Source organism: Leuciscus leuciscus (genome assembly GCF_965113295.1).
Source record: "Leuciscus leuciscus genome assembly, chromosome: 5".
NCBI lineage: Eukaryota > Metazoa > Chordata > Actinopteri > Cypriniformes > Leuciscidae > Leuciscus > Leuciscus leuciscus.
Genome location: NC_138729.1, coordinates 44,793,387 through 44,807,678, shown reverse-complemented (window position 1 = coordinate 44,807,678; position 14,292 = coordinate 44,793,387). Strand labels below are relative to the sequence as shown.

At 41.5% G+C, this 14,292-nt stretch overlaps 1 protein-coding gene and 1 long non-coding RNA gene across 2 annotated transcripts in view; one reads left to right on the top strand and one right to left on the bottom strand.

The window, feature by feature from the left end:
- The window catches only part of LOC309499259, a 75,406-nt gene that overhangs the window by 18,705 nt on the left and 42,409 nt on the right, over positions 1–14,292 (bottom strand). The gene's annotated exons all lie outside the window — the stretch shown is intronic.
- hk2 (hexokinase 2) overlaps positions 1–14,292 on the top strand; it is a 69,515-nt gene that overhangs the window by 48,131 nt on the left and 7,092 nt on the right. The window contains exons 10-15 of the mRNA XM_082170219.1: positions 4,575–4,879; positions 9,104–9,252; positions 9,793–9,912; positions 11,508–11,603; positions 11,878–11,977; positions 13,128–13,311. Of these exons, the coding sequence (XP_082026345.1) occupies positions 4,575–4,879; positions 9,104–9,252; positions 9,793–9,912; positions 11,508–11,603; positions 11,878–11,977; positions 13,128–13,311 (954 nt within the window). The remainder of the gene's footprint in view (positions 1–4,574; positions 4,880–9,103; positions 9,253–9,792; positions 9,913–11,507; positions 11,604–11,877; positions 11,978–13,127; positions 13,312–14,292) is intronic.

Genomic DNA, 14,292 nt, shown 5'->3' with positions numbered 1-14,292 from the left:
CAGACATGTTGTCCGAACGGACCAAGACGTGGTGACCTTTTATTTGGGGACAAAAACGCGTCAGTGCGTTGTCTACTGCCAGCATTTCGAGGCAGTTTATGTGCAGGAGCTTCTCCCGTTCTGACCACTGGCCGAAGAACGGTCTGCCCTCGAGCAGCGCTCCCCATCCCGAGGTGGACGCGTCCGTGGACACCACTTTCACCCTCGAGGAAGTCCCCAGGCTTACACCTGATTGGTACCAGTCGTTCGCTTTCCAGGGTTTCAGAGCTGTAACGCATTTCTGATTGACCCTGAGGCGAAGCAAACCGGGTGCCCACGCTTCGCGTGGGACTCGCGCTTTCAGCCAAAACTGCAGCGGGCGCATGCGGAGCAGACCCAGCTGGAGCACTGACGATGCTGAGGCCATGAGACCTAGCATCTTCTGAAAATCTCTTGAGCGGGACAGACGCGCCGCAGCGAAAAGAGTTCGCTGTGCGTCGAATGTCTACCGCGCGCTGTTGTGATAGTCGCGCTATCATGGATAGTGAGTCCAGTTCTGTGCCCAGGAAAGATATTTTCTGACTGGGAGACAGGGAGCTCTTCGCCCAATTGACACTCAGACCCAAATCCTCGAGGTGATCGAGTAAAATGGTCGTGTGTTCTATGAGCACTGCGCGAGATTGCGCTAGAATCAGCCAATCGTCCAAATAGTTCAGCACTCGCATGCCTCTCATTCTGAGGGGTGCGAGCGCCGCATCCATGCACTTCGTAAATGTACGGGGTGCTAGGGACAAACCGAACGGCAGGACTGTGTACTGATATGCCTGGCCCTCGAAGGCGAATCTCAAATATCGCCTGTGACATGACGCTATCTGTATTTGAAAACACGCGTCTTTCAGATCTATTGACACAAACCAATCTCCTTGGCGAATCTGCACAAGGATTTGCCTGGTCGTGAGCATCCTGAACTGTCGCTTCACAAGCACTTTGTTCAGTTGCCTTAGATCTAGTATGGGTCTGAGACCCCCGTCTTTTTTCGGTACCAGGAAGTATCTGCTGTATAGCCCTCCCTCGCTCTGATCTTGAGAGAGAGGTTCTATGGCCCCTTTGCTCAATAGTTTCGTCACCTCGGCTCGAAGTAGATGTGCTACTTCTGCTTTTACCGTGGTCTCGACGCGCGCCACATAGCGGCGAGGGCGTCGGCGAAACTGCAGCGAATAGCCTCTTTCTATAATGTTCAGCACCCACTTCGAAACCCCGGGTAGCTTTGCCCATGCGTCTGCATGGATAGCTAGGGGTCGAATACGAAGCGCGCTCCGCTCGCTCAGCGATGGAGAAGCTTCGGTGTGCTGTAACACAAGCGTGTCGCTCGTGACATTTGAGGCATGGGGCGCGCTGATGACAGCGGGCAGATTGCCCGCGCTCGACTCCTCTGCGGTGGTTAACCGCGAGGGGGAGGGCTGGGCGGTTCCCGTGGGAACTGTCATGTCTATGTGTGGATGTGGGCGCGGGACAGCGGGCACATTTATCACACCGAAAGCATCGTTCGCTTGCGTGAAGCGAGTGCACGTTGGTTTCGTTTTTACAGAAACCGTGAGACATGCATAACGTGGTGTTAGTGGGCACATTCACCATGTTTGAAGCGCAATCGGTCTGAGCCGATTCATGTGCGCGAGCCCTGTGTGACGGGCTGTGCTTGTGTGTAGAGATGGGCACTGGGCAGTGGGCATTCTTCTTACACATAAAGCACCATCGGCCGTGGCCGGGACACCAGAAAAAATTCACACTTATGGGATTTATCTGGGTAGCCGTAAAAACGGCGTTTGTGTGCAGGCAAGCGGGTGACAGAACCGACTTGTTTACTGCAGGATACACTGGAACAGTCACATTTACTGGAACTGAACGAGCGAGAAGTTGCCATAGAAACAGAGAGCGTCAACATGCTGGCGTTTATTGCAGGCCTGCGTGCATTACAACAGGCTTGTTCACTGCAATATTGACATTTCCAGTCGCCTGAATTCCAGAGGGGAATGGGAAATGTATAGGAAAAAGGAGGTTGGTCCGTCCGCAGCGGGACCAGAAAAACTCCCTTTTTTCCTTACGCCAGTGACGCACGGAACACCATAGAAACGGTGTTTGGGTGCAGGCGAGCGGGTTGTACAACGCGCTCGTTGGCTGCAAAATACACATCTGCAGTCGCCTTTTCAGGGAACTGACAGAGCGAGCATTGACGGCATAATTTTATCTGCCGGTAGACCCGGGGATCGAACGCGGGTCTCTCGCGTGCAAAAACCTGAGAGTCTGCCACTGGGCCACAGGGGGAGACACATTGTAACTCAGTTAGCGCGAGTATTATAAGAGACCGTCAACGTGCTGGCGTTTGTTTGCAGGCATGCGTGTATTACAACAGGCTTGCTCACTGCAATACAGACATTTCCAGTCGCCCGAACTTCAGAGGGGAATGAGAAATGTACGAGAAAGACGAGGTCGGTCCATCCGCGGGGGGACCAGAAAACGCTCTTTTCTCCTTTCGCCAGTGACGCACGGAAACCATAGAAACGGTGTTTGGGTGCAGGCGAGCGGGTTGTGCAACGCGCTCGTTGGCTGCAAAATGCACGTCTGCAGTCGCTTTTCAGGGAACTGACAGAGCGAAGCATTGGCGGCATAATTTTAACTGCCGCTAGACCGGGATTCGAACTCCGGTCTCTCGTGGGAAAAACCAATGATTCCGCCACTGAGCCACAGGGGGGGAACGCAAAGGTTTTTGGATGCACGAGCATATAAGAGCGTCACATGCTTTCTTCGGCGTATGCTTGCAGGCGCGCTTGTATTAAAACAGGCTCGCCTGCTGCAATATTGATATTTCCAGTCGCATGATCAGGGAACTGGGAATATGTATGAGAAATTGAAGGTTAGTCCATCCTCGGAGGGACTAAAAAACACATCTTTCTCCTTTCGCCGGTGAGTGACGCATGAATGGGGCGCAGAAGGCAGGGTAGCTTTCTTATAACGTAAAGAAAAACTAACCCCGACCGTCCGCTTCCAGCCTCCCTTGTGAGCGGCGCAGTTTGCGCGGCTTGAACAGAGGGAGAGAGAAAGCTAGCCCCGTGACCGCCCGCTCCTGACATCCTCTGTGAGCGGCGCGGTGTGCGCGGCTCGAACAGAGGGAGAACAGGTATCGTCCCCCAAGCAGGCAAGGCAAGCGGGTGAACCGGCAAGCTTTGCGGGTTGGGGGGGGGGCGGAGGAGCAGTCTCGGAGAAGGATGCCAGGTGAGTCCTCAGAGTCACCATAGGCAGTACCTAACTCACAGTGAGGGCAGTCGCCGTCAGCGAGTGCGAGAGCTGCGTGATCAGGAAAAGGGGCGTCTTGAAAAAGACGCCCAGCTCTTTTAGTGCAATGGGAGTGTGTGTCGCGGCGGCGAGCACACACACATACATAAACACAGTAGCAGAGAAAGGATATAATGCCGGAAAGCGCAGCAGGAAGGCAAGGAAGGCGGCGCGGCCAGCGACTTCAGTGACTCGTCCCGCTGAAGGTGCTCTCTCTCGACGGCGCGGCTTCTAATCCAGCTCCAGCGATGCGTGTGCTTCGCTTGAAGGATGAAAAATCAGATAATAGCTGCCTGCGAGCGATATTTATAGGCCTAGACCACGCCCATTTCGGCGGGACGTGACGCAGCGGGCGCGAAGTGCCCTGATTGGGTCTGACGTCACGCCAGGCCTCGCTCGATAGGCTGCTGCAGTTGCCGCAGAGCAGCCAATAGGCGCGCGAGCTGTCTCGCCTATGTCTGCATTGCTGCTGCAACGCGTTTTGCATTATTACAAAATTAAGGATAATTTTTGGCTTCAATATCTCGCGGAAAAGGATTTTCCCCTAGCGTAAGATATCTTACGCAGTACGAGAGACCTCTCGTAAGAGAACCAGAGATTATCAAACGGTTAAACTGAATGATAAACAAGCTCAGCCTCACACTAAATTTGGTATGCATAATACTAAAATGTAAATATAATGACACATTTTACACTATACAATATCATTTTATATACAATAAACACTATAATGTAAATAAAAATGTACATAATACATTTAATTTATTATTATTTTAAATGAATTATTTTTATTTTATTTATTAAATTTGAAGATCATTGTGTTTGCAAGTCTAGGGCTTATCCAACTTTTTTCTCCAAAAAATGAAAAATGTCAAAAATCCACACCATCACACATTATTCCAAAATCCACTTGAAGACTGATCAAGACCCTGGTCAGATCTTTATTCCAGGACATCATAAATGTTTTAACATTCATTTTTTGGAGTTCATATATAATTTAACTGAAGAATCACCAAACTTCAATTGCAAACATTGCATCAGCACTCAAAGTAGTTGTTCTCAAACCTTTAAATGTACTCTCTACCATGCAACCGACTACTTTATTATGAGCTAATGTTATTTTCTCCTGTTCCCCATCTTGTGCATCTTTCTCATTTTCCTCTAACCTTTCCTTCCTTTTCCTTTCTTCTTCTTTCTTTGCTTTTAAACCCTTTTCTCTCTCTCATTCACAAACACACTCTTTTGCTCTGTGTTTTTTTCGGTAGGTTTGCCCGGCGACTGAATAAAATGGTTCGATCATTGGTGCCTGACTGCGACGTGCGTTTCTTGCGCTCTGAGGATGGCAGCGGCAAAGGGGCTGCCATGGTTACAGCTGTGGCATACCGGTTGGCAAAGCAGCATGCAGAACGTCAGCGTATCCTGGACACCTTACGCCTCAATCGGGATCAACTCCTGGAGGTGAAGAAAAGGATGGAAGGGGAGATGAACCGAGGCCTGGCTAAAAATACACACCTTGAAGCCACTGTTAAAATGCTGCCCACCTTTGTGCGCTCTACACCGGATGGAACAGGTTAGAGTTAGAAACTTAATTTTTTCTAATAATTTGAGCAAACTAAAAGAAGTCAAAATGCCATCATCTTTTATTCACCCCGTGTTCCAAAACCAGATTTTTTTTTGTGAAAGCAAAATTGTAAAAAAAAAATTATAATAATTAACAATTCATAGTGAGCACATCTGTCGATCTCTAAAATGAACACAAAGCACAATGAAAGCACAATAATTGTGCTCCATATGACTACAGTACAGTATATTCCAAGTATACTGAAGTGTGAAGAACAGACCAGAATGTACTGCAAGTTGCCTAGGATTCCAAAATGGTTTGATGTTATTGACACCAAAATAGCATTGGTTTTGCACATTGTTTATTTATTTATTTAGCATTTACCTTTTTATTTATTTTGCATTTTACTTACTGGTTTAATTGTTTTACATTTAATGTGTTAATTGATTTGTTTTGCATTTGATTTGATTTATTTGTTTGTATTTTAATTATTTATTTGTTTTACATTTTACGTAACACTTTAGTTTAGGGTCCAATTCTCACCATTAACTAGTTGCTTATTAGCATGCATATTACTAGGTATATTAGTACTTCTAAAGCACATATTAAAGCAACACCAAAGATTCTTTTGTACCTTAAAATAATGTTTCAGTGCTTCATCAACTCATAACAGGGTGAACGGCACTTCTGCATTCGCTTTGCGACCCTCTATCGGCTATAACCGCACTATGCAAGTTTGCCAGATCGGGTTGCAGATCTGTAGTTCGAATGAGACATAAGAAACTACAAATTTTTCTTGCTTTATGGCAAGCGTTACTATAGCCGATAGGTTATATATTTTTTACTATATAAAAAATAGCCATTTCTGATGTCGCAATACATCATACTTTCATAAAATCATGCAACATACTCAACCTTGTCTGTGGACATCGGTATTTCCAAAGCCGGTGCTAGGTAAACAAATAGGAGGATCTTTGTTGACATCTTTGTACGCATGCGCGAGTGGTTGTGTGGCAACAAAACAAACAGTATTGCGGGCAGTAAAGACGCGACGAGCACTTTCAAGAGAGTTAGCGGGCGAAATCCACAATATATAAGCACTTTAACATCTGAAGACCGGAGGAGGTTTGGAGAGAAGCTCAAAATTTGTATTGGTGACAAAATCGAAGTTATTCAAAGCCCATATAAGATCTGGGATGACAAAAAACGTTGGTCCGACTTGCCCGTGTCTTGGCCACCAATCTGCTGGGGAGACATTTATTCTTATTTAATAGAAACCCCTGGACCCTTCACTCATGAAAGATTAAAGGCTTTCAAAAGTCTGGAGGCCTATGATTATTTTGTTTTTTCAAAAAGTTGGGCCGATCTTTTCTGCCAAACAGAAAGCAGTGATCGTGCTAAAAGCAGAGGTTAGAACAGCCTTTTCTTTTGCTTTTAAGTTTTGCGATCCAGAATAGCCCATTTTGATGTGAGGAACATAGTCTGGGTGCTGTGGATCGCGGTTTGGGACACCTGAATCAGAACGCGAAAACATATGACTCGGTTGATTTGACTCAGTTTTATTATTTTTTTTATTCAATCTTCTATAAATACATAGTCACTAAGACTTAGGCCTACCATGAACAAAATGAGCCTCACAAACTCGATCAGTAACGTTAGCTGCAGGAATCCAGGCTTTCTTCGGGGCGTCCAGGTTCAATCGCCTAATTGCACGCAACCATTTCTTTCGTTTTTCGCGATCCTTTTCGGAGGGAATTCGAAAAAAACTTTTTATCAGGCCCCCAACGAGCCGTACTCGACCACACAGCAAGAGTGAACCATCCTCTTCTCTAAATCCTCCTCCAAACGTGCAAAACAATCAAATTAGAGGTATCTAGCGGTGTTTCCTGCCACACGATTCCCATGATGCAACGCGACAAACATAAACAATGACGTCACAAAAGATCCGCCTATAGCATGCGTCAAGACAGTAGGCTGCGGTAGACTAAATTATTTACGACAGCGCCAATTCCGCTTCCAACCTGTAGGGGGACCGAAGAGTAAAAGTGCTTTGGTGTTCCTTTAATGCCTTATTCTGCATGATCATATTCTACATCCCTTAATCCTACCCAATTCCTAAACTTAACATCTTCCTTACTAACTATTAATAAGCAGAAATTAGGAGTTTATTGAGGCAATTTCTTTTGTGCATTTTACTTATTTATTGATTTGTTTAGCATTTTACTTATTTATTGATAGGTTTTGCATTTTACTTATTATTTTATTTTTAATCTAGGCATTTATTCGACTACATACAACCTCTGATGGATTTGATTCATCGTTGTTTTTTCCGATCCTCTTTGAAACCCATTGATAGATGTTGTCACTATGAACTGTTTAAGAAAACGGCTGCAAAAATGAATGCTTGTGTGCTCGTGGAAAAAATACCAGTAACAGCTTTGAAGATCTGATCACAAATGGGAATGTATTGCATGCAAAATAAGATGCCATTCCATCTTGCCAAAGAATCAAGGAGAATTTGCTGGGGAAAGTGTTTGAATATAAATGGCAGCTGTGCGTAATGCATCATATGCCGAGAGGGTTATCAGTGCACGATTCAAGCTTGCTTAGAATGACAACTATTTCTGAGAATGTTTTCCATGCATAATTTCATAAAATGCTATCCCTGACTGTGTACAGTATGTGGGCAGAGATAAATAATACAGAACAGTAAGTGTCCATGGTAACATAAACTGCTCCGCTGTCTTGCCTACACTTGACCACAGGATCTCACAGTATCTCACTTCACTCCCATTGATAGTACATGTATCACGTTGCTTGTTGTTTGCATAAAGAGTTTATCGATTGCCAGTGGACCCTCTCACCTGTGTTGCTTCAAATCACAGTCTCTTCTTTAAAATAGTTTGCTTTAAATCAACAAAATGATTGCTAACATTAGTGAAGTAGAAACACTTTCAGTCTCCTTCACCACTGACTGTAGGTTTTGAAAGACTACTTGAAAAACACATCTGTGTTGCATTTGTCTGATTTTAAATTGTTTCATCAGCATTATAATTTGATTTAATTTGATCATTTGTTTTTAAGAAAATAAATTGAGAAATTTATATTTTTATTCAGCAAGGATGCATTAAATTGATCGAATCGAGAGTAAAGACATTTTTGCTGCTCTTTTGACACTTCTATTCATCAAAGAATCCTGAAAAAATGCATCATGGTTGCCACAAAAATATTAAGCAGCAGTTGATAACACTGCTTGATGATAATAATAATAAATGTTTCTTGAGCACTAAATCAGAATAGTAGAATGATTTCTGAAGGATCATGTGACACTGAAGGCTGGGGTAATGATGATGATAAATTCAGCTTTAAAATATATTTAATATAACACAAATATATACATTTCTTTGTATTCAATTTGCATATTTATGTGTTCTTGGGGCAGCATGTAATGAAAAAAGAAGCGTAATAATGGGAGTAGGAATTGGCAAGATTTTCATAATAATATCTAATATTTCATAGGAATATTGAAATATAATTTATTTCCCTATTCACTTTTATTGTCTCCCAAAAAGCCAGATAAACATGATTTAAGTCCTGGTGCCCTCTACAGTGGACATGCATGAAATCGATGTCTTGTTTCGTAACAGAAAGTCATATTTGGATTTGAAACCCCATAACATTTTCCTGAGATGTTTGTTTATGGCAAAAAAAAAAAAAAGGTCAGTTTTTAAATAATTACAAAATATGATGATCATATTTCCATAAGAGTGTTAAATTTGATCACTAAATTAAGGCAGTTGTCATTGTGAAACTTCCAAACGTTTGGTATCTCTGAAAAGCCCTGAATCTGCTCTTTACAGGACATCCAGACTTTTAAAACTCCTTGTTAGTGTGCTGATACTGCTAAAATGCAAGTGAGATGGAGTGACAAAGGAGAATTGTGACTAATCTGAATATACTGTAAGACAAAATCTGCTTTGACCAAAGCAGGGCAAATAAAATAAAAGATAAACTAGACTGTATGTAAGACCCTGACTGGGATAAGACACAAATCAATTACCCCTCTATATCTACTCTGTACCACCTCCATTATAAGACTGTTCCAAATCTCCTGAGCCTCGTTGAAAAAGTTGATTGGTGTGTGAGTGCACGTCTGAACAAGATGATGTGTGCTCTGTGTGTGTGTGTGTGAGAGTCATTTCGGTCTCTGAATCTCTTGTGCATGCTCTACAGAGCGTGGTGACTTTTTGGCACTGGATCTGGGCGGCACAAACTTCAGGGTGCTCTTGGTGCGTGTTCGAAGTGGAAAACGCCGGAGTGTGGAGATGCATAATAAGATCTACACTATCCCCCAAGACATTACGCAGGGCACCGGCGAGGAGGTACGCCCACTAATCAGATTCTACATCATTAAATCCCATTCAAGATGTGAATTTGGTACATGGTGGATTCCTTTCACTTGCCAGTTTTCTTTTTGTATTTTCTCAACTGAGAAGCTGAATTGAAATGAAAGTGCAGCTCAGTTGATGCTCTAACACATGATGATATTGTATGTCTTGGATTGCTAGTCAAGCACACTAGAGGTACTATGCACCTAATGAAGATATCCCTGTTTTTGAACCTGAAAAACACTCACCTATTTGCTATTTATTTGAAAGTGGTCACTGGCAGCACTCGAGTGCTACTATCCTGCTGTCTGCTGCATACATAGTGGTGTATTGTATTCCATATTGGCATGAAATTAATGGAAGTTGTTGTGATGGACATGTCATGGATAATGGACTTTGTATATGAATGATCTTTTGTCTTCACCTACGTATGTGTTTGTATGTGTTTGTCTGTGTGTGTGTGTGTGTGTGTGTGTGTGTGTGTGTGTGTGTGTGTGTGTGTGTGTGTGTGTGTGTGTGAATGGTTCTCTGCAGCTGTTTGATCATATTGTGCACTGTATAGCTGACTTCTTGGAGTATATGGGTTTGAAGGGGGCATCCCTGCCTCTTGGTTTCACCTTCTCGTTTCCCTGCCATCAGACCCGACTGGACCAGGCAAGTACACACATACACACACTTGTCTATCTAGCTATCCAAATGAGGACAAACCATAGACTGATCTTGGATTGTTGGTGATTTTAACATTGAAAAGTGTATTTTCACGAATAGGGTACAAAATGGAATTTAAACTCTTAAAAATTATGAACAGATACAAATTTGAAACTTATAAACTTAATATAAACTTAAACATATATACTGTGTGTGTGTGTGTGTGTGTGTGTGTGTGTGTGTGTGTGTGTGTGTGTGTGTGTGTGTGTGTGTGTGTGTGTGTGTGTGTGTGTGTGTGTGTGTGTGTGTGTGTGTGTGTGTGTGTGTGTGTGTGTGTGTGTGTGTGTGTGTGTGTGTGTGTGTGTGTGTGTGTGTCAGCGGCGAGTGGTGACTTCTTTAACCGGGTATGTCAAAAAAAGTGCCCGATGCCGATACATTGGATGGGTTTATTATAAGCGAGACGCTCCCGTTCACTCTATAGTATACAGAGTGTTAGGTACACTCTTACTCTCATGGCATTTTAATATGTTGGAGGGCCGTTTGCAAAATATGCTGTATTTTCATAATTCCACTTGGTGCCACTAGTGTCGTACAAACTTCACATTTAAACGGTACGGCGCATCGGCTGAGGACATACAAAAGACTCAGATCTAAATCAGAGATGACAAATAAGAAACACCATGGCAAATGTCAATTTAAATGTATGTCGGAAGTTTTTATTAGTTATTAAGAATAAAAAAAGTATAATATAATAAATATTAGTAGCCCGTAATATATAAATAAGTAAAATATAATTATTATAAATATAAGTATAGTACATACAAATATAAGTATTCTTTAAAAAACAAAGTTGAAATAATTCAATGACTTTAACAAACTCATAGTCTATCGATTAACTAAACTTTGATAGTTACAGTAGTTACAGGTCTGTCTTTTACAGTTTATACTGTACGTTTTAGATAAAATAATTTCTCTGTAGAGAAAATGAAATACTATGAAAATAGTTTCAGTTATGTCTGAAATCTATTTGATTTAGTTTTATATCAAATGCTATGTGATTTCCGTTAATTGAGATCTGGCAGAAAAAGCAAAATTTTCTGCTTGGGCGAGCGGTTTTTGGACCGATTTCACTGCGCATGAAATCTCCCATATGCCAGCAAAACAATGAGAACGTGGGACAATGATGACGATACATATCAAACGAACATAGGCGCCAAAACTGCTTCTTTTTTTCTTTTCTTTTTTTTTTTACATTTGTGAGACTGTAGTTATTTGACGCAGTAGAGGATGTCAAGACCTCTGATGTTAGCCAGCCTAAAATCGTTATTTTAAGTGAAGTTACATTTTAGCTTTGGTAATTTTATATTATATAGTAGACAGTGTAATAGATCGCTCTCTAAAGAACATGGGATTTTTTCCTATTTTCGCTTGAAAAATATAAAGTGAGACCCTTGTACCCTATTCAATGTATTATTCAGGTAATTTTTCTTTTAAGATGATGTACCCAAAATGAGGCTTTATCAGATAACGTCTTGAATAAAAAAAAAATTGGCTACAGTGTTGTCCTGTGTCCACTATATTCCAATCTCTCTTCCTCACAGGGTATCCTGATAAAGTGGACGAAGGGCTTCAAGGCCTCAGGCTGTGAGGGAGAGGACGTGGCCACACTGCTGAAAGATGCCATCCATCGCAGTGAGGTCAGCACTATCACTCACTGCTGGTGCTCTCCTGCTGCGAGAGCAATTTCTGCAGTTATTAGCCACAATTACCCTGCCTTTTATAGCAAGATGTAATTAGTAGATGCTCAGTCAGATGAATCGTGTCCTGAAAGGCAGTGATGGTGGATTTGCTCTGCCTTGCTGGTAATACTTCTCTCTCTCTCTCTCTCTCTCTCTCTCTCTCTCTCTCTCTCTCTCTCTCTCTCTCTCTCTCTCTCTCTCTCTCTCTCTGTATGTCTTTTGTTCCTCAAAGGAATTTGATTTAGATGTGGTTGCTGTGGTGAATGACACTGTGGGGACGATGATGACGTGTGGGTACGAGGACCCACAATGTGAAGTTGGACTCATTGTCGGTGGGTGTGATTTCTTGGCCTATGTGCCTCTGATTAGCCTGTTTTTTCTAGATGACTTTTAATACTTTATGAAATGGTTAAGTGATTATCTAGTTGGCTCAACAATTATTTGAACAACAAAGTCTTAATTTAAATGTGCATTAGATAATGAAATCTAATGAAATAATAAAGCTAGATAGCATACAAATCATGCATTTTGCAGAACCAAAACTTTTTTTGAGCCATTTTTTGCAATTCGCTTTAAGCAACTGGTGTCAAGGTGATTTTTAGAGAATGCGTAAAGTCGGATCTCCTCACTGGTTTGACTACCGCAAACTGCCAAAAACATTTTTCATCTACATTTTCAGTAGTGTGTGTTTTTTTTTTTTATTGTTTAAAGCATAGCACACTTCTTTTAATTCAGATGTGTGCCTTTGCTATCTTAATTATTAAGCAAGTCGATATTCTGATCATATTTTTTTCCAAGCACATTTTTCCAATTCCAAGCTGCGTCAAGCTTAATAACTACTATTCATTTTGTATGTAATCATTTATAAGTGATTATATAATTGTTAATGAGGGCTGGAAGTGAAAAACAGCTTATATTCAGAAGGTTTTTTATTTAGCAGGTTTTCTTTGGTTAATGGGACAAAAAGTTTATTAAAACTCACACTGAAAATGTAGCTTTGCTTTCCATTTTATTACTTTCAGCACACTAAGTACTTCGATACCACAGCAAAACCTACTAGCCTAACTAATAAAGTTCAATCATTATTAAAGGCAAGTGAACAGTCAGTAATACACTAATTACATGCATAGATAAATACAGTATAACAAAGTTATAAATAAAGTAAGGTCTAACTGTAGTGTATTCAGATACAGACATGTAATAATTAGGCCTAAATGTAAAATAACACTATAGTACTCACTGTATGGATTAAATATAGATTAATCTTTGTTAAAGTTGTTTTTTGTTGTCTCATTAACATTAATGACTTGGACAGCAACAGGTATTTATAGGTTGCTGTCACTTTAAGATCGAATGCAAAAATCCAATATAATGATACACATCCAATTTCTTTCTCAACTGCACAGTGCCGCTTCAAGTCAAACACACCATTGTGTATCTGTGTACGGCACATTTAAATGTGTTTCTTTCTTCACCCTATAGGCACAGGGACTAACGCATGCTACATGGAGGAGATGTCAAACATTGAGCTGGTGGATGGAGATGAGGGCCTTATGTGTGTGAACATGGAGTGGGGAGCGTTCGGGGATAGTGGAGAACTGGATGATGTTTGCACAGAGTTTGATCGAGCTGTGGATGACCAGTCCACTTACCCTGGGAAACAGCGGTAAGAGTTCAAAACTAGATCCCTTTATGCAATGTTGTCAACTTCCCGTTAGAGAAATGTCCATATCTAATGGGGTTTCAGATTTGAGGCCCAGGATGGTGCCGCTCATATGAAATTCTGCTGTTTGAATCACCCCATACTTCAGGTTTTTGCATTGCTTCCAGTCACATGAAATAGATTTTTAAAGTGCTATTACTAATTTATAGATGACTCAATCAAAATACATTATGGATATGCTTGCAGGATTTAAACCTAATGGACCTCTTAGATCATTCGATTCAGGTCAGCTTAGTGCAGTGCCTAGAGTTCATTTTAAATATGATGAAACAGCGTTTAGCTACTAAACTGCCTGCAGCTGGAACCAACTTCAAGAGGATCTTAGATGTCAGTTTTCCATAAGTAGTCAGACTGTAGTCTAAACTGTAAACACATCTTTTTATTTTTGCGTTCTCCATCATATGAATAGTTTACATATCCAAGCTACAATTAGATACAAAAACTGTATATGTTTGTTACATATAGATACAGTAGATAGAAAATAAATAAGGAAGGAAGTCTTGCCATTGTCCTCAAATCACATTTACACTTGTGCACATTCATACCAAAAGGGAATGAGATATGAGAGTAATGGCATGATTTTCTGTGAAAATTATTTTGGTCTATTTTTCCGTGTGTTTACAAACACATGACTATTTGCGTTCCAAGGAAGAAAGAAATTCAGACTTCTTTTAACAACATAAATATGAGTAAATTATATTAATTTAGGTGAACTGTCCCTTTAAGATTCTGGAAAAAGTTGGATGGATTGATAAATTGGTCATAAAAGTTGTAGTTGTAGCTGTGTGGTCTAAATGTTGTCTTGAGATCATGCCAAAGCATCTCAGTCAGGTTGCCAAAAGGCGTATTTTCTTCTGTTGATACCATTCTGTTGTTGGTTTACTCATGTGCTTTGGTTTGTTGTCCTGTTGCATCATTTAGTGT